Source organism: Lissotriton vulgaris, chromosome 2_1, assembly GCF_964263255.1.
Source record: "Lissotriton vulgaris chromosome 2_1, aLisVul1.2, whole genome shotgun sequence".
Classification (NCBI taxonomy): domain Eukaryota; kingdom Metazoa; phylum Chordata; class Amphibia; order Caudata; family Salamandridae; genus Lissotriton; species Lissotriton vulgaris.
Genome location: NC_141687.1, coordinates 20,147,037 through 20,173,386, shown reverse-complemented (window position 1 = coordinate 20,173,386; position 26,350 = coordinate 20,147,037). Strand labels below are relative to the sequence as shown.

General features: G+C 45.7%; 1 protein-coding gene across 1 annotated transcript in view; it reads right to left on the bottom strand.

Annotated features, from left to right (window-relative positions):
• Positions 1-26,350, bottom strand: part of LOC147729479 (uncharacterized) — a 207,140-nt gene that overhangs the window by 169,419 nt on the left and 11,371 nt on the right. The window contains exon 2 of the mRNA XM_086954000.1: positions 9,231-9,866. Within this exon, the coding sequence (XP_086810126.1) occupies positions 9,231-9,866 (636 nt within the window). The remainder of the gene's footprint in view (positions 1-9,230; positions 9,867-26,350) is intronic.

The following is a 26,350-nucleotide window of genomic DNA, read 5'->3' as shown; positions in this document are numbered from 1 at the left end:
GTCCTAAGAGCGTGTGCATTCAGTCCTCATTACCTGATTATTTCTCATGCTGCACTGTGTCCAATTCTGACGATTTAAGAGCGCGTGTATTTCATTTTTTTCAGATTGTGATTTTCTCATAGCTGCACTGTGTCTAGTTTGCCATTTAAAGAGCGTGTGCATTCCGTTTTTCATTTATTGCTCATTTACCCGACCTGCGCATTGTTTGTAAGATCCCCCGGCGCCCTGCTCTGCCCTCCCCTCCATTTTGTGATTGTTGTTGTTGTGCTCCGTCCCTTGAGCCCGCCACGCCTCCCAGCTGAGCCGCCCTCGCCCCTCCCCCTCCACTATCCATATATGTCAGTAGTTCCCGCGCGCAGCGTCCACGCGCAGCGACCGCGCCCAACCCGCGCCGAAGGTGCGCCAAAGGTAAGCCCGTCTATGCCCGTCCGCGCCTGGACCGCGCCCAGCGCCAGACCCCCTGCCCCTCGCGCTGCCCAGCCCTCCCGCATTACCTACAATGCCTCCACCCTCCTAGCCCTCAACCCCGGCCGCTCCCCCAACTACGTCCAAGCCGCTCCTGGACACACCCATGGACCTTTCTCCTGCTACTCCTGCAAATTCAGCGGCACCGACAACATCTCCGCTACGACCACACCACAGAGTCCCGATCCCAACCACCTACAATGCATCCTTCTCAACACTCGATCGGTCCACAGACACGCCATCGACCTATGGAATCTACTAGACACCATCTCTCCAGACGTCGCCTTCCTAACAGAAACATGGATGAACGCCTCCTCCGCCCCAGACATCACCATTGCCATCCCTGAAGACTATAAGATCACACGCAAGGACCGTACCAGCCACACAGGAGGAGGAATCGCTATCGTCCATAAGAAATCAATCCGCATCTCTACCAGCTCTGACGTCAACCTCGCCAACTCCGAACACCTTCACTTCCAGATCCACATCGACCCCAAGACCACACTCAGAGGCACCCTCCTCTACAGACCACCAGGACCCCGCGCAAAATTCAGTGAAGACATCGCGGACTTCGTCACTCCTCACGCGCTCCCCTCCAAAGAATACATCCTTCTGGGAGACCTCAACTTTCACCTTGAAAAGATAAACGACCGCAACACCACCACCCTCTTGGACAACCTCGCCAACCTCGGACTTCAACAACTAGTCACTTCCCCCACCCACATCGCAGGTCACACACTCGACCCCATCTTCACATCCAGCAATCATGTCTCCTTCAGCCACACTACAGATCTCCTATGGACCGACCACAGCTGCGTTCACTTCACCTACAACAAGCCGAAACCCATCAACCACTCTCAACCTACCCTGCAAAGAAACTGGAACAAAATCACCACGGACCAAATCTCCGCATCGCTCCTTCGAAACTCCCCAGCCCTCTCTTCTAACGCCAACGAAGCCGCCGCCAACCTCACCCTATGGTTGTCCAACACCGCCGACACCTTAGCTCCACTGAAAAAACGTCAAAGCAAACCTGGCAGCAAGAAGGCCTCATGGTTCAACGACGATCTCAAGAAGTCCAAGAAGCTCTGCCGCTCCCTCGAAAAGGCCTGGAAAAAAGACCCAACCACCAGCACCAAGGACGCCTTCAAAAGCGCCACCCGCACTCACCACCAACTGATCCGAAAAGCCAAGAAAACAGCATTCAAGGATCGACTTGACAACAACGCCCACAACAGCAAGGAACTTTTCAACATCGTCAAGGAATTTTCCAATCCCTCGGCCAACTCCAACGACATCACCCCCTCTCAAACCCTCTGCGACTCCCTAGCCTCTTTTTTCCACAACAAGATTGCAGACATCCACAACAGCTTTGACAACCAACCCGGAAACCAACCCACCCTACCATCTGCTGAACCTCCTCCCCCAGTGAACACCCTTAACGCTTGGAACCCAATCTCCACTGAGGACACCATCCGCATGATGAACTCCATCCACTCAGGATCCCACACAGACCCTTGCCCTCACCACATCTTCAACAAAGCAGACTCCGTCATAGCACCGCACCTCCGAGACGTCATCAACTGCTCCTTCAACTCCGCTACCTTCCCTGAAGACTGGAAACACGCGGAACTCACCGCCCTTCTGAAAAAACCAACAGCAGACCCCACCGAACTCAAAAATTACCGCCCCATCTCGCTTCTTCCATTCCCGGCCAAAGTCATCGAGAAAGCTGTCAACAACCAGCTCGCCGCTTTCCTCGAAACCAACAAATCCCTCGACTCCTCACAATCTGGCTTCCGAGCAAAACACAGCACTGAGACCGCCCTCATCGCAGCAACAGACGACATTCGAACTCTACTGGACAATGGAGACACAGTCGCCCTCATCCTCCTCGACCTCTCTGCAGCATTCGACACAGTCTGCCACAGCACCCTCTTACAACGCCTCAATAACATCGGAATTCAAGGAAAAGCACTTGAATGGATCACCTCGTTCCTCACCGGAAGAACCCAGAGAGTCCGCCTTCCTCCATTCAAGTCCGAGGCCTCTGAAGTCATTTGCGGCGTACCACAAGGATCCTCACTCAGCCCCACCCTCTTCAACGTATACATGAGCCCCCTTGCGGCCATCGCACGCCAACACAACCTCAACATCATCTCTTACGCGGACGACACTCAACTGATCCTTTCTCTCACCAATGACCCCAGCACCGCCAAAACTAACCTACACGAAGGAATGAAAGAAGTTGCCGAATGGATGAAACAAAGTCGTCTGAAACTGAACTCAGACAAAACAGAAGTCCTCATCTTAGGTACATCCCCCTCTGCATGGGACGACTCTTGGTGGCCGGAAGCCCTTGGAAAAGCACCCATCCCGACAGACCACGCACGGAACCTTGGCGTCATCCTGGATTCTTCACTCTCAATGAACAGACAAGTCAGCGCCGTATCCTCTTCCTGCTTCAACATTCTTCGCATGCTCAGAAAAACATTTCGCTGGATCCCCTCCGAAACAAGGAAAACAGTCACCCACGCTCTGGTCACGAGCCGGCTGGACTACGGAAACACCCTCTACGCAGGCACCACCGATAAACTCCAGAAGAAACTCCAACGAATCCAAAACGCCTCAGCCAGGCTCATATTAGACATCCCACGCAACGAACACATCTCTGGTCACCTTAAAGACCTCCACTGGCTACCCGTCAATAAGAGGATCACTTTCCGTCTGCTTACCCACGCACACAAATCACTCTACGACATCGGACCAGATTGCCTCAACTCTCGACTGTCCTTCTACACCCCCTCCCGCCAACTACGCTCTTCCAGCCAAGCCCTCGCCACGATACCTCGCATTAACAAGACCACCATGGGAGGCAGATCCTTTTCATACCTGGCTGCTAAGACATGGAACTCACTCCCCGCTTACCTTCGCCTCACCCAGAACCACCTAGCGTTCAGAAAGCAGCTTAAAACGTGGATATTTGACAAATAATCCTCCTCCCCTCCTAAGCGCCTTGAAACCCGCTGGGTATGTAGTGCGCTATACAAATTTTATGACTTGACTTGACTTGACTTTTTCCTGTCTTCATTGCATATATAATTATGAATATCTTTGAGTCAGTGCATGGGGTGCAGACTGGAGAGCCTGGAAACAAAGGGCTGTAACTGACACTTTCTGTTTAATGTATGTGCTGAAGATGGAAAATTAGATGTAAACATCCCATCTGTATCAGCATGGGATCATGATATGACACCAGGTCATGTCACAGAAATTGAGAAACTGAGCAGGAGCTGAAGACTGCGCACACATGTGCAGCACTGCAGTGTGTGAAGAGGAGAAGACAGCATGAAGCCATATTTATTCGGAATGGCCTGCTGTTGTTTTCATCCTTTGAGTAGGCACACTAAAAAGGCTTGTGTGAAGCACAACCTCAAACCAAGGTGCAGAGATGAGTGTGCTCTGTCTTGCGCAGGAGTTGTACTGGAAGCAAGCACTTCGATTGCATATTCAAATGCTGTTAAATACCCTGTAATATCCCACCTTGCACTTCAGCACACATGCAATGTAAAGGTTGCTTAGAGAAATAAAAAAAATCCTTTTTTTACATGTGCTTTAATGAGGCGTTACTTGTAGACACAAAGCTTGGCTTGCCTATATTAGTAGATGGGACTTTGCAGTAAAAACTATGTGTGTTTGAGCTGACCAGCTCAAGCTACACCCAGTAACACCCCATGATGACACAAAATGACCCAAAGTAATGAAAAGCAGCTCTAGGCACGATTTGTACTGTGTAAGAAGCAAATATTTTTAAAAATGTTTTTTTTTAATTAACTTGAGTTTTATATAGCGCTGGCTAGACCCGGAGGTATCAGAGCGCTTTACATATGGACACAGCGAGTTACAAGTTACAAAAGTATCACAGTAGTCACATAATGGGTAAAAAAACAATACAGGAGTAAATTAGCAAACACGAAAGTCAGGATAGGAAAGACCAGGGACAGCAGGTAATCCACAGGGAGGAGACAGCAGCGGGGAAGAAAACAAGACAAATGTCCGCGATCCAGCTGGGTAGGTGACGGCCATAGCGGTGTGTCAGGGCCAATCTCCCCTATAGCTGTCGGTGCAGCTCCACCGGGAAGCGGCCATGTATGGGTTTAGGGCTCCACCACAGAAGAGCGAGGATCAGGAGGGGATCAGAAGGCTAGAAACCAAAGACGTTCTCCACAAACTCCCTTTCCCCCCCCCCCCCCCCCCCGAGAGTTCCCTCCCTCCATACCCCTGATTAACACAAAGTGAATTGCAGCAAACAGGTAAGCTCAAAAACACTTTTAAAGCAAGTTAAAATCACAGAGGGGGCCAGCGTTCAACTCATGCTGCAGAAGTCATGTCAATATCACTGCGCTTGCAGTTTAGGACTTCCGGTAATCTATGCTCGGGTGTGCTGCGACACCTGGATACAGCGGGGCGGGTATTTTATCATGAGAGTGCAGGATTGTGGGTGAGTGGATGTTAAGAACAAGTGTTACTTACCTGTAAACAGGTGGTTCTCCAGTATTGGTGTCTTTCATGTGTTCACATCTTTCACATGTTCTTCACAAATAACATTTAAGCTGGAACATTAATAACCATGCAATACTTGTCTGATTTTGCACCATTTTGCCCCTTACAAACCTTAGATAAATCTGGGCCGGCATGTGCTAAAACAGAGTGACTGTCAGCCAGCAGAATAATCCTACATGTTACAAAATATTCCTAAAAATCTCAATATTTCAACATCTGGGGCCAGATGTACAACCATTCAATAGAGTGATTTGCAAATATCAAAAACTCTCAATTTGCGACTCGCTAAAGTGAATCTATGATATGTTATATTTAATTTGTACAGCGCATGTCTACTCTAAGTGTCCCGGCGCTTGCTCCAGAAAGTAAAACTGCACCCAGATCAGAGGCTAAAAAAGCAACATTTTTAGTGTTTTCTTAAAAAGCAGTGGATCTTGGATCCCACGAAGAGTCAAAGGTAACTTATTCCTTGCCAAGCCAGCTTTACGAACAAAAGAACTCCAACCGAGCCTTTGGCGATTGAACCTGAAGGTCTGAATCAATAGCTGGTTGGACGAATGAAGATGTCTACTTGGATAGTTAAAAGACTGAATTATGCTCCCATTCTCTGTGCCGGTTCTTAAGGGGTCTGGGCATTTCTTTTTCCTGTCTTCATTGCATATATAATTATGAATATCGTTGAGTCAGTGCATGGGGTGCAGACTGGAGAGCCTGGAAACAAAGGGCTGTAACTGACACTTTCTGTTTAATGTATGTGCTGAAGATGGAAAATTAGACGTAAACATCCCATCTGTATCAGCATGGGATCATGATATGGCACCAGGTCATGTCACAGAAATTGAGAAACTGAGCAGGAGCTGAAGACTGTAGAAGGCAAATCTCTTCTGAAGATAGATGGGGCCCAGTCCATAGAGGGCCCGATGTGCTATGGACAGCATTTTAAATTTTAGCCGAGATTCGACTGGGTGCACGTGCAAATTACGCAGATGGCTACGAACACTATGTCTGGATGAGAGTCCCAGCCTCAATCTGGCTGCTGAATATTGTACCACTTGCAATTTCCTAGTAAGGTAGCTTGGACTGCCGACCAAAAGAGCATTGGCATAGTCCAATTGTGACAGGATCAGGGCCCGGACCACAGTCTCTTTGGCACTAACCAGCAGGAGAAGGAGAAACTTCCTCAAAATGTTCAAAGTGCCAAAGCAGGTCCCTGCCAGCTTCTTCACTTGTGTTGAGAAGTTCAAGTTTTCATCGAACCAGACACCAAGGTATTTAGCAGTGCCCTTCCCCACGGTGGGATGGGGGAAATCGGGAGGCCACAGCCTTTCTCTGAAGTCCATTGGAAACTAGCCACACAGGAGCAATTTAGATTTTCCTTCGTTGCACTTCAACTGTGCATTCGCCAACCAATGGGACACAGAGGACAAACAATGCTGGGCTGCCACAACAGAGTCATTGCCCTTCTTCCAAGAAAACAGGAGCTGCATGTCATCGCGTAGGCCATCACTTTAGCCCCCAGTGACTCCGCGAGATAAACCAGCTGAGTCACATAGATGTTAAAGAGGAGGGGGCTAAGTGATGACCCCTGTGGAATGCCAATTGTCAACTGCATAGGCATAGAGGCTGCAACCTATTTTCCAAGAAGAACCTGATCCAACACAGCGCCGATCCCAAAATACCAATAATACCAATTTCCATTAGGCGATCAAGGAGTAGAAGTTGAGGCACCGTGTCGAATGCCGCCGAGAGATCAAGCATAACCAAGTCTGCTCTCCTGTCAGCGTCCAGACACTCCCGGATCGCCTCTGTCACTTCCAACAATGCTGACTCCGCGCTATAAGAAGCACAGAAACCACACTGTGCTGGATGAAGCAAGCCAGACACCTCTACATAGTTGGTGAGCTGAGACGTGACAACCTTCTCAGAGACTTTAGCCAAACTTGGCCAGAGCTAGATGGGACGATAGTTCTCAGGAAGTAGAGGGTCCAGAGAAGGCTTCTTAAGGAGAGGAAGAATCAATGCCTGCTTCCACAACACTGGAACACATACCTCGCACAGCGACTTGTTGACCATAAGATTCTAACTCAGAAAAGAACGCAACAACTACAAAAAGCACATAATCAAGGAGAAAGCCTCCTTCTTCCGGAATGCACTATACAAAGCCAAAAACCACCCCAAAGAACTTTTCAACATCAGCCGGAGACAGACCTCCAAGCCCACCAAGGCCAACCCCCCTGCCTCCAAACTGCAGTGTAACAACCTGGCTAAATTCTTCGATGACAAAATCTCCAAAATCAAGCTCTCCCTAGACCACCACCCTCAATCCCAACACAGTACATCCACACCCCTTATGAAACCTCTCCCACCCCCAACCCCCATCACTCTCACTGAAGCCAAAACCACTCCTCCATCGACCCCCAAACTCACCGCTCACCCTTGCCTCCCATCCTCCCCAAGCAATGGAAAGATTTCATCCCTCTCTCGGAAGAGGACATTTCGAATGTGATTGCTAACTCCAAACCCTCCAACCATTTCGCAGACCCTTTACCCGCCTCCCTAGCCAAGAACCTCAACCTCACCCTAACCCCACTGTGGACAAAGATTATCAACAGATCTCTAAACAACGGACTGATGCCCCACTGCCTCAAACTAGGCCAAGTCAACCACCTCCTAAAAAAACCTGAGGCAGACCCTAATGACATCAACAATTTTAGGCCCATAACCAACCTCCCTTTCCTTGCCAAAATCCTGGAGAAATGTGTTCTCTCCCAACTGAACCATCACCTGGAATCCAACAACCTACTCGACTCACACCAATCTGGGTTCATAAAAGGATGCAGCACAGAAACCGCTATACTGAGCATTACAGACGACATTCACAACTCCCTTGACTCCAACAAATGCTGCCTACTTGTCCTCCTCGACCTATCAGCTTTTGACATGGTAGATCACAACCTATTCTTAGACGCACTTCAAAAACTCGTAGGAGCGGTTGGCAATGTCCTGAAATGGTTCTCCTCATTTCTACATAACCGCTCACAACTCATAAAAATCCAAAACTCAATGTCCGACACATCTCCCCCAACTCGAGGTGTTCCTCAAGGCTTAGTCCTCTCCCCCACACTCTTCAACATTTACATGGAACCACTCACTGCCATTCTAAAACAAGCAAGCATCAACTATCATCTCTATGCTGACGACACCCAGTTGTACCTTGAGGTCTCTTCCATCAATGACATCCTCTGCCTAAACTCCACTCCCACTAAAATAGAAAGTTGGCTAACTCTCAAACACCTCAAGCTCAACCAAGAAAAAAACAAAATCCTTGTCATCTCAAATCGTGAGGAACCTGCTCTGATCCAAGAATGGCTACACCACCTTACCGCTTTAAACTGTAAACTCACTCCAGAAAACTCAGTCAAATCACTAGGGATCTCTCTAGACCCAAGCCTCTACATGAGTTCCCACATCAAATCCACTGCAAAAGGCGCCCTCTACAACCTAAAACTCCTCAACAAAATCAAACCCTTCATACCCCTCAAGGACCTAAAAACTGCAACCCAATCTCTAGTTCTTTCCAGACTTGACTATGGTAATGCCACTCTAACTGGGTCAGCTAGAACACACATAGCCCCCTTGAGTGCCACTCTAAACGCCGCAGCAAGACTGGTTTCAGGGACCTGGAAATTTGACCACATCACCCCTACTCCTCAGGCCGTAAAATGGCTACCCATCGAAGCACGCTGCGCCTACAAAACGGCCTGCCTCACACATAAAGCCTTGCACACAGCCAAACCGGATTACCTCACTGCCAAACTCACAAAAGCTGGACAAACAAGAAACGTCAGAAGCTCCAACTCACTCCTCTTAATCCCCCCTAAAAGACATAAACAAAAAGCCCTCTCCTGCTCTTTCTCTGGGAATGCCCCAAAAATCTGGAACTATCTCCCTACTCACATCAGGACGAATCCCTCTTTCACGATCTTCAAGAGACAACTAAAAGAATTTCTCCTCAACCGCCACCTCTGTGCTTCCGGACAATGATTTTGTTACTCTTGGTACCCAGTATCCTCGTGTTTCTCACTGTACTTTATTGCTTATGTTTTCACTTTTATGTATGCTGTAAAGCGCTCTGATACCCCCGGGTCTCTCTAGCGCTATATAAAACTCCAAAAATAAAAATAAAAATAAAAAATAAATACGATTCACTTCAGCATTAATTGTGTCTGCCACTTCAGATAGAAGCCTAGCCACACTTGGATCGTTGGGTGATCCAGATTTAAGTTCCTTAAGAATTCTGAGAGTACCAGGGGGATCCACAGGTCTAAAAGCTGAAAATATGGAAACCATTTCTTTCCTTTGCTTCCCCAGCGGAGCGGTAATAGACTTCCTGGATATGTTTGAGAAAGTATCCTGTATGCTGACGATTTTGTCCCTAAAAAACTTTGCCAAGGTGTTACACCAGGTATCCGAGGTGGGTGCCACTGAAACCGGGGTGCTGGCAGCCACAAAACTCTGCACAATAGCAAATAATTCTTTAGAATTATTATTAACCCGCTCTATTCGAGCGGAGAAATATCGACCTTTGACCATTCCTATGGCTGCATAATAGAGTTTCTGTTTGGCTCTAAGAGCAAGTTTAGCAATGGAACAGTAGCCGCTGGCACGCCAATCTCTCTCCAATACCTTGCAGGCATGTTTCAAAATCTTCAGCTCAGGAGTAAACCAAGGCTTGGAAGGAGACTCTCTCCTCTGCTTAAAGCGACCTGGAGCAGAAAGGGCACTGACTGAATCGATGATCCAGTCAGCAAACCTGGACACATTATCCTCCAGATCCCCTAAAAGGGGAGGACGCACGGCTGCCAAGCGGCAGCTAAGCTGCCCAGCATCTAATTTCCTAGCGGTGGGAGGTTGATGGGAACTAGCTAGTCATGGACGACGCTTAATATCCCATGAGAAGAATACGGGAAAATGGTCTGACCAAGCGACAGGTAGTGGCCTCACAACTGATGTAGGGAAATTGTCACAGATGGCGTCAAGAGTATGCCCACCTTGATGGGTCGGATCCCTGACCCATTGAGATAGCTGGGCTAAATGAAGAGAGTCCAAAAAAGCTATTGAGTCAGCCACCTCCATAAGATCAAGATGGATATTAAAATCCCCAAGGAGTAATTAGTTGAAGAAGAGCAATGCTCTGACTAGCTGGTCCTGGTGGTCGATATATTAAAGACCCCCCAAACATAAAATGGGCAGATAGTTGTAAACTGAAATCCAGGACCTCGCAGTCACGCCAAATAGTGGATGTGTCACTATGTAGGGACCAGCAGTCACTTCTGCCAACTCGGCGATCCACCCAATGGATTTTGTATCCAGTGGGAGTGGTCAAGACCACAATAGGGTTAGAGACTGGCACAGACGGGCTTGCCTTAGGCGCGCCCGCTGTGCTCGCCCGCTGCGCTTTCCACCAGAGTTTGGCTAATGCCGGTAGGCAGTGTGCAACAACTGGACCGCTGACTGCGATGAATGCAAGTTCCATCCAAAAGGGCCGCTACCCGGCAGTGGCTTCTGCAAAGTGTGCTGCAGTGTCATGGAGTCTAACACACTCCGAGTGCAGTACAAAAGATGCCACGAAGATAACACAATTACAGTTTTTTAAAAAGTCTTCTTAGGTCTGTCCCGAGTAAAATCACAGATGAAACATTCCCCCCAATTCCAAATTCATAACATGCTGCGCAACTGAGTAATTATTTTAAAATCACAAGTAAAACAGAAATGGCTTTTCTAAAGAGCCGCACCACCAGACTGTGCCCAATCTACATTAGTGTCTCATTAAGTTTTTTGCGATTCCCAAAGGGGTAGCAAATTGCTTGCCTCATCAATATTCATGAGGCAAGCACAATTTTCGACCCCATTTGGAATGACTAGCACTCACAGGGATGGTGGCCTGCTCGGGTCAGCAGAACCACCATGTCTGTGACTGCTTTTTAAATAAAAAATGTGTTTTAATGCAGCCAGTTTTCCTAAAAGGAAAACAGGATGCATTTAAAAAAGAAAAATCAAACTTTTCAGTTTCATTTGGCCGAGCCTAAGCAGCACTTGCACTGAGGCGATCTGTTGTATTACTCTGGGGAGTGCTGGAGTATTGGCTCGGGCAGGAGCAGCGCCCGCACGCTGCTTGTTCTCTTTATTCCTCTGCATTCTATTTCATTTTAATGCTTTGTTGTACTTTTCCTGAATAGGCACACGAGGGCAGCAGTGCACTGTAAACACGCACCCTTGTCCTATGTATTTGACAGTGCTAGCAGTGCTGCAGACCTAATGGAGCCCTTCCATTGCTCGTTTATTCCTACATGCATCCCCTCACACTTCTCACAAGCCATATGGGAGCAGAGTTCTTTATCATTGCGTATGACACGCCACTTATTTATGGAGCGTTGCTGGACCAAAGCTACCAGGCAGACTATATTTGATCTATCTGAAAGCCTTACAACTATTATATGGTGCATGTGCCCTCACTACTTTAAGTTGCATCAAGCAAGACTAAACGTCTGCTTCTGTTTATTAATAGCAATTTATAGGCCCTCACACCAGCCAAGATTTATGGGCACATTTCCACTTCCAGCAAAACTGTGCATAATCTTGGCATGCACATTAACACACTTCACATTTTACACACTCAAGAATACTTCTTTATCCTCAAGATACTCCATCAAATGCTCCCTTTTTTTTTAAACTCCGCAGTGAGACTAAAACGTGTGCACTCAAGGTATTTCTGATATTGTTTTGTTTTCTTTCCTCCTCTTCTGTTACAATTTATTTTGCTTAACAATGTCAATGTTTGCATGTACATATTGCATAATCAGTTTTTTCTTCTCTGTTTGCATGAAGATATTTAATTGTTGATTTGTATATGTTTAATTCTGAAAAATATTAATAAATAAATGCAATACAAAAAAGAGACCACCTATTGCACAGATCAGATAAAAAAAAAAAATACTCAGTGCATACGAGTATTGCAGCTGTGTATTGTATTGTATTGTATGTGGATTTATAGAGCGCGGTTGCTGCCCGGGGGCGTCCAAGCGCTAGGAACCAACAGAGGAGCTGTGCACACCTGGTCTCCATTTCTGTATAGAATGGTTTCCTTGTGTTTCACACTTAGAACTTGTTGTGCACAGACAGGTGAAATGTTTTCACTTGAAATAAGTACAGGATGAAGTGATGGATGCAGCATTATGGTGCAATAGTTCAAAGATGCACCTGTTCCTTTCAAGTGGTTTGACTTTTTATATTACCCTGATATAACAATTGTTTTTAAATGTTGCACGGTACTACAAATATTGCACTATCATAGGCCACCTCTCCCCTCTTTGCCAACTTACTAGTTTCTATAATGGAGGTGGGTGATTGATTTAGTGGGTGGGGTCACTCAGGAGAAAGCAGGTCCAACATATTAAATAATACAGAACCCAATGACCACTCCACCTGGTGGAGGACAGCAGAGAAAGGGATGTAATAAGCAAGTGGAGATACGACAAGAAGGGAAGGAAGAGGAAAGTCCCACAGAACTGGTCTGCCCAGTCAACGGTTGTCTGTCTCTCCCTTTTGTTCTTTGCTGGGGCACTCAGTAGGGCTGTTCGCTTTCCCCCCACTTATTTAGCCTCAGTATCGAACCCCTTGCAGCACAATTCCGGTCCAATAAAGAGATTCGAGGCATTTGCTTTAGCGGTTTAGATCACAAGGCATCTCTCTTTGCCGATGACATCTTGAAACATTTTGAACAGGTGGCAGGATTTAAGGTTAATTTGTCCAAATTATCTATACTTAATCTCATGCTCCCTGCCGCTGAGGTAACTACATTGAGAAGCCAGACGACTTTACAATGCGCCAAGCATTCTCTACATTACTTGGAGGTCCTTTTTATGGCCAATAATGGGGGCCACTACAAGGCCATTTACCCATCTTTGGTAACAAAGCTACAACAAAACTTCAAGAGATGGAACCCCCTCTGCCTCTCCTGGCTAGGGCAGATTAACGCTGTTAAAATGTCAGTCTTACCGAAAATGTTATATCTTTTTCAAGCCCTGCCCATTGAACTTGACTGAGAACTATTGCACCACCTGCGCTCACTACTCACCAAATTCATTTGGCAAGGGGGAGTGCTTGTCTTCCTTTTCATGTTCTGAGATGACCAAGGAGCAAGGGAGGGTTATGTTATATTTAGCTTTGGTGACTTTGAGGTAATATAAATTTTATGGTCATGTTGTGTTCCCTAGCGAGTACCCCACCGACTCCATGTACGAGTTAAAAGTGCATGTAACTTCCCTCCTGTACCAGCTATGAAGACGCAAATACATTTGCGTCCAACGTTAACTTGTCCTCTTTCAGACCCACCATGAATGGGTTTGATGGTCCGTTCCTAAGTATGCTATGCCAACGTCTTTTTGAAGTGTACTCCTACGTTTTTCAGCCTGGCTGAAAGTAGGCCCTGAATCTCTGCCACCGAGCCTCTTTTCTGGCTTCTGACTGCGAGGGCCTCTGCCCAAGCAGCCCCCGTACCCGTGAACTCTGACTTACTTCTAGCGCGGCCCTCCGTGCTCAGCTCAGCCTGCTGCCTGCCAAGATTGACTATAACCTTCGAGTTATCTGTTTTCCTTTCCGAAGATACATTCCAGCCTGCTAGCTTCAGTAAACATCCTTCCTCAGCTACAGGGCTAAAGGGCCGACCTGTCTTTATGCAAGTAATTCATAGCCTCTGTTGCCATGCTTCCATGGAAGGCCCCATGCCCCCACGCTTCTCATACAGACACTCAGGCGCTTATACACGCACTCACAGCAAGTATAGAATAGCTTCTGCTCTAGAGACCTTTCTGCCCAGATAGCTTAGTTCCTAAACATCAGATATCAGATATGATAGAAGCACAAGTTGATCTGACATGCCAGACTTCTGTCTCTTTCCGCCAGTGTAAATGTCAAGTCCCCTGCACCCCGTCTATCACACGTCATGCAGCTGCGCGCGCATCCAAGCTCCCGATTTCTGCTGACATTGCAACATTCTGTTAGCACCACCCCTTGGTGCCACCCACTTGCGTCACCTATCAGTGACGTTTCTAGCACACACGCCTAGTTTACGCCTCTTGATGATGTACTAGCACCACGTGTATACTGTTATCTTGTCTTCTCTCAGCTGTTACGCCTCTTACATTGAACCTTATGATGTAAATCAAGTATATAAGCTATGTATTGTCAATAAACGACGGCGCGCTCATCTATCCCTTCTGACATCCTGTGTGGTGGTCAGAACATGATATCCTGATTCCTTTATGAGGAATAAAACCCTTAGAAACTCTTACACCACGGACTCTGTTTTCCTTCTTTCCGATTGAGTTATTATTGATTAAGTACTTACCTGCATAGAAATTAAGAGAGTAAATTAATTATTTACATCATTTTGGCGCCCGAATAGGGACCCCTCCCCCACCTCACGCGCCGGAAGGTGCGTTGCAATCCGTGTCCCCTGCCATCAGTTAGACGGACAACACGTGTACTGGCAGGATTTCCTGCATCCCCCTCTGACACACGGAGGTGACGAAGACTGCGATCAGTGCCCAGACGAGGCGGTGAGGAGTGCGGAGGATCCCGACCAGAGCCCAGCCGAAGGAAGCAAGGTCCGAGGTGTGAAGAGGCCCACCAGTTTTCCGAAGTTTTCCGAAGTTTTCCGAAGTTTTCCGAAGTTTTCCGAAGTTTTCCGAGTCGAGTCCAGTCGAGTTTTCCGAGGCCTTCTGTTTTCCGTGCTTCCCGGTGAGTACCATTGCTGGGTCGTATCTAGACGGGTTTGGGTACGCAAGTCCGGTCTGCACTGTTTTTTAGGCAGTGTATCTGTACTGTTTAGCAGTATATAAAGTATTCCGAATTTCTGCACTGTTACAGCAGTGTATCTGTATCGTTGAGCGGTACATTCAGAGTAGGGGGAAGTTAGCTATGTCTTTAAATGTTTCATGTGATTAATGTCGTGGTATGAATGTGATTGTTTTTGTGCATTATTGTGTTTTTTTGTTTAAATAGTTACAGTTGACATTAAGTATCAAGGATCAAGCATTCCAGTATCAAGTAGGCACAATGCCGTTTTTTAACAAATTAAAGCAGATAGGAACTAGGAAAGGGATGTTAGAGGAAGAGATTCCAATCCCCCCTAGGGACACTCCAGGTAATTTCATGTATAATAAGCATGGCATAGACGCCATCTTGTATCTAGAGTTATGGACAGATTATACCAAGCACCTAGAGGAAAGATACCGATGGCCAGTTAACGGAACATGGGATGCCGAGTGCATCATAAAGGTAGAAGAAATATTACGGAAAAAGAAAGCTAGACAATCTCAGAAAGACGCCATAGAATTTTGGCGTAAGGAATCACGTAAGCGTGCTGATAGAGCACTCCGTAGAGAAGACAGGCTTAAAGAATCAGAAAAGGCCCAAGAAAACGAATTAGTTACTGAGGGAATTCGAGTAAAAGTAGAACAAATAGATCGTATCCTAAATGGCAAAGTGAACAACATGTATCTTTTGGCCGATGGTACCCCTGACGCCATTTCAGAAATACCGAAAAATTTGCCGTCACCATTAGTTCCAACTAAAGTAATGCATAAGACTACTAAAGACATATTCCTAAATTCATATCTCGAAGATGTAGCGCCAGCTTACACCAATCTGCCTGTTCGTGCCCTGCCTACTGACAGGGCCGGGGGTGGTACTGCCCCCCAAGATCACTCTCAGCCGACACCGAAAAAGACTAGTTCCGTTCCGCCAGCTCCGCCACTTCCCTCACCTAAAACTGATCTGCCGAAACCACTTCAATCAGATCCTACTAAAAGACAAATTCAGATACTGACTACACACAGAGATAATGCCCAAGTTTCCGCTTCAGGAGGTGCGACCGCGGGTCTCCAGACCCCGCCACCGACTCACAGACTAAATCTCAGAGGTATGCAGAGTCCTCTTACGCACAGATCCCCCCGTTCTTCTAATTCATCCCGTCTTGATGCACTAAAAGAAAATATGTCAGTTTGTAGATATGATCCAGAACCTGGACAGGACGACTTAATGATATTAGCGTCTTTACGGTTAAGATCTGCTACTGATAGTTTGTTATGTTATGCAGGAATGAAGGAGCACCTAGATAGAATATATGAGTTCGTTCAAACGGGAAAGGACCCCGACAGTATTAAGGATGCCCTGGAGAAACAGAAAGTTACCATGCAAGCACTGATACTACGATTTTTCATAAATTGTCTAATAAGAGAACGAGACAGGCCCGGAACAGATCAGAGTGAATTAGATGCATTGAACAAGTGGGGTCAAAATATAGCCGATGGAAAACATGACAGACAAAATTGCATAGAGGCCATGTATAAAAAGATTAAGAAAGCAGTGATAGCAGTACACGAGAAAGAGAAAGAAAAGGCTTCCTCCGAGGAGGAAGAAGAATCTGAAGAACTAGAACCAACTACAAGTACTATAGCATATGTAGGTAGGGGAAACTACCTTAGGAAGGGTATCCGTCCAGAAAGCAAGAGAGTTTTCTTCTCTGCCTTAACGAATCCGAATTCTGCTGAACATCAGTTCCAGGAAACTGATAAACGGCTTCGAGATCGAGTTGGGTACCATGTACTCAATTCTATGGATGAACAAGAATTAGCCCGATCAGCGGTATCATGGGCCGAAAATGCAGACATATATAATGATGACACCGTAGCACAGACATTTCTGAACCTCTCCCCCGACGAACAGAAATTAGCAGGTATATATATGATTCAGCACCTTCTCATTAAGTACAGAAAACATTATTCCGATCCAGGTCCCTTACATGAGACACTAGAAGCACTACTGATGGATAGATGGAGAGGCTTAAGCACTAAATTAGTTCAAATAATTCTAGAACAACGACGCAGATATGACACCTTTGTAAGTCCTGAATATGTTCCCGCCCCACCTCCAGAAAGGAAAATGTACCATATGCAGTGCGGGGGTGGTATTGAAAGTCAGAACCCCTTGCGAGAAGTGCACCCTGTTATGGGTGAGGATAAAATTTTGAAACGCGTGTATGTACACACGCCTCTAACTAAATTAGAACTGTTAGAAATGAAGAAATTAGTACCGTGCCATGATAAAGACCCTGCAGGTTTTCATAGAGAGCTCAAAGACATGTTACTGATGGGGGACTACACATATGATGATATCATGAAAATGTTGAAAGTATTATTGCCTACGGGTATATTCGAGAAATTAAAGGAAAAGGACTGGGAGGTGGGAGACGCAAAGATTGCCTGGGCAGAAATAGAGGATGAAGAAAAGAAACGGGTTCCAGGGTTAGGCCTTGGGGACAAAACTAAAGCATTACCAGGTTTAATAGTACAGGTCCTGCCCAGATTATTGACGACTAGAAAGGAGGATTGGGATGCAATCTCGTCCTGTAAACAGAAACATGATGAAGATACTAGCGACTTTTATTCAAGATTCGAGAAATGTTTTATTATCAATAGTGGCCTCCAGCCAAGTAGCGAGTCGTACCCACATCTTTTTGTATCAAAGTTAGTCGAGAATTCCCTACCGTTAGTTAAAAATAGAGTGTATAAAGTCGAGAGTACATGGCAAGCAAATACGCCATCCCAGATGTTACAAATGTTACAATATCACCAGAATAGAATTAGGGAAGAACAAGATCAGGAACAGAAGCGCATGAAAGACACGAAAATGAAAATGTTAGTAGCCCAGACGGTCCCATCCGACAGTCACAGGAAAGGTACGACCCAGACAAGTCACGCTGCAGCTCCTGTTAAAGGGACATGCAATTATTGCAAGCAGCCAGGTCACTACGTACACGAATGTGCAGTTCTGAAACATAACATAGCGACAGGTAAAACTAAAGAGAGACCGCATCCGCCTAGACAAGACCATAACCAGCATCAGTCTACACAGAATACACAGCCCATGCATGCATCTGCACAGACAGCACAGACCGTAGCAGTACCACAGCCACAGCCCATTGCTGCAACTCAGCAAGTCTCACAACAGATGTACCAGTATGCCCAGTCAGCTTACCCCGAATATTCCCGATATACATGAAACAGCCTAGAGAGGGAAGGTGGCTTGCCTCTTATCGAGATTCCTGTAGATCAAGAAGGTCCTTATGTACACAGTCAGGTATTGGGGAAAGATAGAAAGTTTTTAATTGACACAGGGGCAAGTCGCACTACAATAAGTCATGACGAAGTTCCAGGGGCACCCCTCTCAGGCTCACAAAATGTTTCCCTTGGTTTTTCAGGACAACCTATTGTAAATGAAGTCTCAGAACCAGTTCCCCTGGCTGTGGGTCCATTATCACGCGTTACAGACCTGTTACTAACAAAATCATGTCCGGAAAATCTGTTAGGAATTAAAACACTGAAGGCTCTAGGAGCCATAATATGCTGCTCCCCGGAGGGGGTTAGACTCTTTCTGCGGGATTTCAAGGGTCATTACGTCCTTCGTGAGTTTGACGTCAGATTGAAAAATGTACCTGATTACTTGTGGGCAAAGAGCCCAACTGATGTAGGATGTATGCACATTACACCATACCGCGTTACCCTCAAGGCAGGTGTTGTATTACCCAGAATCAGACAATATAAGTTACCACCCGATGCTGTAGCGGCTTTACTGAAAATCATTGAAGAGCTCATTGCCCAAGGAGTGGTCGTCGAGACCGACTCCAATATCTGTAACTCACCCATCATTCCGATTCTTAAACGTACTGATCCCAATGCACCGCCAGTATATCGGCTGGTGATTGATCTTCGAGAATTGAATAAATGCATTATCCCACAGTATCCTGTGGTCCCCGATATATCATCTCTCTTGACTGCTATTGATTCAGAAGCAACGTTCTTTACTGTAATTGATCTCAAGAACGCCTTCTTCAGCGTGCCTATTGATCCAGAGAGCCAATATCTCTTCGGATTCTGTTTAAATGGACGCAGTTTCAAATTTTCGCGCGCACCTCAAGGATTCACAGAAAGCCCCAGCATCTATAGTCAAGCACTGAAAAGACAACTAGATTGTATTCAAATGCCAGTTAACACCGCTTTACTACAATACGTCGATGATCTGCTGATCACCGCACGAAGTGAGCCCGAATGTGAAAAAGCATCACTGACAGTTTTACATTTCCTGGCCGACAAGGGACACAAGGTGTCTCCTTCGAAGCTACAATTCTGTGTTCAGCAAGTTGTGTACTTGGGTCACTTGCTGTCCAAAGTGGGGAGACAGCTCACTCCCGATCGCATTCAGTTAATTGTGAACATGCCGCAACCCAAGACACAAAAGGAAGTGCGGGCCTTCATAGGCCTCACCTCGTACTGCAGACAATGGATTCCCCAGTATGCATTTCTAGCTAAACCACTCATCCAGTTAACGACACAGGAGGCAGCGACTTCGACTGTCCTCCCTTGGACTCAGGAACACACACAAGCTTTTGAAGAATTAAAGAAAGTTTTATGCCAAGCACCAGTTTTAGCGACACCATGTTACAGCAAACCGTTTACACTTTTTGTTACAGAACGTGATGGCACAGCGTTGTCTGTCCTCACTCAAGACCAAGCAGGTTCACATAAGCCTTGTGCTTATTTTTCTAGTACATTGGATTCAGTAGCTCAAGCACTCCCTGCGTGCTTAAAGTCAGTAGCAGCAACAGCGTTAGCAATAAGACAAAGTGACTCAATTGTTTTAGGTCATCAGTTAACAGTTCAAGTACCACATTCTGTAGAGGTTTTGTTAAACAGAACCCAGACTCAACACTTAACTATAGCACGACTGACAGGTTATGAATTAACACTATTCCAGCCACACATAGAAATCAGACGTTGCAGCATCCTGAACCCCGCAACACTGTTACCTACAGTTATGACAGATCCAGCTCCGCATGATTGTATAGAAATAATTAATGCAGTAACTAAACCTAGACGAGACTTAACAGATGTCCCATTGACAAATCCAGACCTGACACTTTATGTGGATGGTTCATGCATGAGAACAAGTACAGGAGAATTAGTGGCCGCGTACGCCGTGACCACTGAAACTGAAATTAAAGAAACACATCGTATTGACACCCTGTCTGCTCAAGCAGCAGAGCTCATCGCTCTGACCCGAGCTTGTATTCTAGCCAAGAACAGAAATGTTAACATATACACAGATTCCCGCTATGCCTTCGGAGTTGTACACGACTTCGGAGTCCTCTGGCAAGAACGAGGTTTTCTGACTTCCCACGGGGCCAAGATCCAACATGGCCCCCTCATTCAAGCACTGTTAGAAGCAATACATTTGCCCTCGGGCATATCAGTCATGAAGTGTAAGGCACATACTAAAGTCACAGATTCTGTTTCCCAGGGTAACGACCTGGCAGACCAGACAGCAAAACATACAGCATTGACTTACACCCAGACTACTGATGTGACAAAGACAATAGTACAAACACAGTGTATGACAGTTAGAGATCCCGCCCTAGACGTAATTGACATCCAGACACATGCTACTCCAGAGGAGATAAAGAAATGGACTGAACTAGGAGGGATTCAGACAGATCAAGGTTGGGTGACGAAGGGAAAATCTATATGGTTTCTCCCCGACTCAATGGTTCAAGTCATGATAAATACAGCACATAGTCCTGCCCATCTTGGAGAGAAAGCCATGTTAGACAGTTTACAGAATCTCTGGTACAACAAACACTTACGAGCAGCAGCAAAACAGAAAGTGCGTACTTGCATGATCTGTTGTCAGTTCAATCCAGGTAAAAGTGTCCCTGTTGAGCAAGGTGGATTTCATCCTCCCGATCACCCTTTTGAAGTCCTCCAGATGGATTATATCCAGATGAATAGCTGTAGAGGATTTAAGTATGTCCTTGTAATTGTTTGTGCTCTGTCCCGCTGGACCGAAGCATACCCAGTCCCAGACTACACTGCTCCGACCACTGCCAGACAGTTGGTTCGTGAATTCTTCCCACGGTACGGTTTGCCCCGTGTCGTGTATTCAGATAACGGACAGCCGTTCTCGTCCGAGCTGATGAGACAAGTTTCCCTCTTGCTAGGATATCAGTGGAGGTTCCACTGTGTCCGACATCCCGAAGCAGCTGGCCTTGTAGAAAGGCATAATCAGACACTAAAGATCCGTCTTGCCAAGATCTGTCAGGAAAAAGGGGTCGACTGGATAGTCGCCCTGCCCGTGGCACTATTCTACATGAGAATGGTCGCCCACTCGAGATCAGGGCTATCCCCGTACGAAGTGGTCTTTGGCAGACCGCCGAATATGTGGGGGACGCCCGTTCCGAAAAAGATCACTGATATTGATTGTAACATGTTGACAGATTACCTTGCCTCCTTGATGTCTGCACTCCAATCATGTCGTTCACAGGTTGCCGCAGCCTTCCCTGACAACACCGATGTAAAGGAGCATGAGGTCCGTCCAGGGGACCTGGTAGTCGTCCGGAATTTCGACCGGAAAAGTCCGCTGGAACCCCGCTGGAAGTCTCCAAAGACCGTTCTGCTTACCACCAGGACCGCCGTGAAAATCGAGGGGAGAAAGGGGTGGGTCCACACGAGTCACATCAAACTATGCAATGAACTAAAAAACGGACTGAAACAGGACTCTGACTCGTCCACCCCCACCAAAGACTGTGTTGAAGCACAAGACGTTACTGTGCCTAAAAGAGAAAAGACTCCTCAAGAACTTTACCGTATGAAGCTTCGATCTAGCAAGTCAGACAGTTTAATTGTTTAAGTCCTCCCCTAGGTGAATCGGTTAAATAGTTTCTGACATGTATCCCCTAGATCGAGTTAGAGAGAGAGAGGAAAAGAGAAGAACATATTGCAAATCACTTCGTAGTCACTGCATAGTGACACTAATAATCATGTTTATTCTGAGTATTCTAATTATTATTGCCAGCATTCTGCTTCCTATGTACTGGCCTATTTTCAGGCGTGAACAATCTGCTTACAATGTCTCTGCTGAACACACTTTTAGTGAACTTCCCGCACATGAACTCTCTTACAGACTTGCGCTGCGCAACAATACATTCATTAGTATGTTACACCATTCCCATCAGACAAATAATGCTACAGACTGTTGGATATGTGGCCGACTCCCTCCCTACCAGAATTACAAGGGAGCTCTGCCCCTCTTTCCGTACCCATTCACTCACAATGGCTCCTGTGGAGCATGGTTTAAAATAATTAATTCTTTAGATCCTGATATTGCTGTTTTCGATGGGGGCTGGGTTTGGGGAAACTTGAACTTAGTCCTGCTCAACGTCTGTTATCCTGATCAAGAAGGACTTCCCACTCGAATAGGAACTGATCTAGAAAATGAAGTATATGGATTAGGTAATTACACAATTAGCCTTATGATCCTCACTGTTGAATCTGAAACTGCTCCAGTTCTGCCCCATATGTTAGTACTACCAGTCACAGGTGAATTATGTGTTAGCAAGAAAGGTTCAGTACACGTAGGTCATAGTAAATGCACTACTGTGGTCGAGTTCAGTGACCATGGTAAATCGTCTTTTAAAACTACCAGTCATTCCTACTTTGTTTGTGGTCATACCGCATACATACGTTTGCCCCCAGATTGGGATGGTACCTGTTACATTGCATTCCTTCTGCCACCTGTTTTCCTAGCTCCTCCTGATTACCATAGAAATACGAATCTAGCACCGAATAGACCCAAAAGAGATATTCCCCTTGTCGACTACACAGAAACGGCATGGGAACAGTACACTGATTTCAATAAAGGATTCTTTTTCTTCCTAGGACCTGTCCAAAACAGTAAATTAATACGCAGATTAACGAGAACACTCGAAGCAGTAGTGAACGAAACTGCCTCCGCTCTAGGTAACTTAACAGAGGAGCAGTCTGCTATACGGACTGTTGTCCTTCAAAATCGTCTTGTGATTGACGTCATCTTGGCAGATAGAGGTGGAGCTTGTAAGGTCATCGGGTCAAGTTGCTGTGTTTTCATTCCACAAAACGCACCATCTGTCTATCAAGCTATCACCCGTTTACATAAAATTGCAAATCAGATACATCAGAATCCAGGCACCTGGACTTGGTCCGGTTGGTTCTGGACTACGTTAACAGCTTGGGGATGGAAGATCTTATCGTTCCTAGGCATTGGCCTTGTTATAGTATTCAGTTGTTGCCTGTGCCTGCAGTGTGGGCCAGCGATATGTGGACTGTGTGCCACATCCTGCATTGAGCATTCCAGTTGCCTCTCAAACAGTCAAAGAAAGAAAGACGAACATATAATGTTACAAGAACAAACTGATCGATTTATGAGGATCGATATATCATGAAGGGTCCGTAGGGAACAAGGAGGGAATGAGGTAATATAAATTTTATGGTCATGTTGTGTTCCCTAGCGAGTACCCCACCGACTCCATGTACGAGTTAAAAGTGCATGTAACTTCCCTCCTGTACCAGCTATGAAGACGCAAATACATTTGCGTCCAACGTTAACTTGTCCTCTTTCAGACCCACCATGAATGGGTTTGATGGTCCGTTCCTAAGTATGCTATGCCAACGTCTTTTTGAAGTGTACTCCTACGTTTTTCAGCCTGGCTGAAAGTAGGCCCTGAATCTCTGCCACCGAGCCTCTTTTCTGGCTTCTGACTGCGAGGGCCTCTGCCCAAGCAGCCCCCGTACCCGTGAACTCTGACTTACTTCTAGCGCGGCCCTCCGTGCTCAGCTCAGCCTGCTGCCTGCCAAGATTGACTATAACCTTCGAGTTATCTGTTTTCCTTTCCGAAGATACATTCCAGCCTGCTAGCTTCAGTAAACATCCTTCCTCAGCTACAGGGCTAAAGGGCCGACCTGTCTTTATGCAAGTAATTCATAGCCTCTGTTGCCATGCTTCCATGGAAGGCCCCATGCCCCCACGCTTCTCATACAGACACTCAGGCGCTTATACACGCACTCACAGCAAGTATAGAATAGCTTCTGCTCTAGAGACCTTTCTGCCCAGATAGCTTAGTTCCTAAACATCAGATATCAGATATGATAGAAGCACAAGTTGATCTGACATGCCAGACTTCTGTCTCTTTCCGCCAGTGTAAATGTCAAGTCCCCTGCACCCCGTCTATCACACGTCATGCAGCTGCGCGCGCATCCAAGCTCCCGATTTCTGCTGACATTGCAACATTCTGTTAGCACCACCCCTTGGTGCCACCCACTTGCGTCACCTATCAGTGACGTTTCTAGCACACACGCCTAGTTTACGCCTCTTGATGATGTACTAGCACCACGTGTATACTGTTATCTTGTCTTCTCTCAGCTGTTACGCCTCTTACATTGAACCTTATGATGTAAATCAAGTATATAAGCTATGTATTGTCAATAAACGACGGCGCGCTCATCTATCCCTTCTGACATCCTGTGTGGTGGTCAGAACATGATATCCTGATTCCTTTATGAGGAATAAAACCCTTAGAAACTCTTACACCACGGACTCTGTTTTCCTTCTTTCCGATTGAGTTATTATTGATTAAGTACTTACCTGCATAGAAATTAAGAGAGTAAATTAATTATTTACATCAACTTCCCTGCTGCCCAGCTGGTGTGGGTCTTGGAATGCCTGATGTCATCATAGAATCTTGGGTGCCTGGCTGGTGTGTGTACTGGCAGTAGATGGCAGGCAGGCTGAGTGGCAGGGAGGCCACTCCTGGTGGGGTTATTGTCTTCTTAACTCTTTTACTTGAAACTGGAACTTGGAACTAACCTTTATTAAATCCAGCTTGTCTTATACCTGACTCAAGAACTTCTTTATGCACAACAGGTTGGCCCTCATTAGCACTCCCACCCGCACCACTCTAACAATCTGGGACCAGGTCACTGGGAGGGAGGGATGAATTTGTGTAATATACTGCCTTTGTCAAGAAGTGCATCAAAACTACTGCATTTTTTTTAAAACTTCCATATTGCCCAACAAGAAAAGTGCAGAGAACAAAAGATATATCAAAGATGGAAACTCCTGCCTTTTTCCTAAACATATTCAATATTTTGAAATATAGATAACAATGATCACCAAAACACACAGTAAAGGTTAAATAGTTAACTGAAAATAATCTGTTTCGATGCTTGCCACTACAGGTGACCCACACCCATCATCTACAGTTTCCACCCCAGTGTAGGGTAACAGGGAGAAGCTGGGGGTCTGCCAAGGTTACACCCAACTAGCCCATTGTAAGCTTCAGCGAGTCCAGCCAGAAGTTGAGAGTAGAATAATAGGAAACCCACATCCCTTCAAAGAGACTTGGAGCTGCCTAGGGCTGATTTCTCTGAGCCACGTTCAAGAGCGGATATAAAAATCATGTTATTCAAACCCACAAAAATAAAGGTGTACACTTTTGTCGAAGTCTAACTTTGTAAGCACAATGCTACAAAGCTTCCTAAGACAGTTCTCCAATCCTAGGTTTTTCCAAACCTTTCCAACAGGATATGGGTAAGACGATATCAACACATCTTAGGATATGGATCTATAAAAAGGACAAAAATTAATTACACAATTCTTAAAGCAAACTTTCGAACTGATGTACACAAAAGATTAAGTGGCAGGCAGAAGCAGTTCACGTCGCAATGCTCTGCATATTCCAAGTAAGAAAACGCATTAGGATCTATATCTATGTATACTAATGCGTTTTTGTACTTGGAATGTTCAGAGCATGGCTAATATATATATATATATATATATATATATATATATATATATATATATATATATATATATATATATATATATATATATATATATATATATATATATATATATATATGTATATATATAACAGCTGAAATTAGAATACAAGCTTTGAACTGTCATTGGAGCGTTGGTGCCTGTTTTTTCAAGTATAGACTGGAGTTGGCATAGATGTGTATATATATATATATATATATATATATATATATATATATATATATATATGACTACACTCCGTCTCACAGTTTGGCACGCTCTCAGACATCCAATAAACGCCACAAATCAGCAGAGTCCAAGGGTGTTTATTGTTTTGGGACCCCCCTTTTATCTCAGCCCCCACTTGACCAATCCCCCCCAAACTTTTAGGGAAGGAGCGCAGCGGACCGAGCCATCTTCTTTGAGAAATTCGCTAAGATTCTTCAACCAGGGCCAAAGTTATTCCAAATAGAATGTTGAGGATTTCCTATGGAAACTAGGTCCTAACTATAACTACCTACTGGCAACCGCCAGTAGGTAATATATATGTATATATATATATATGTATATA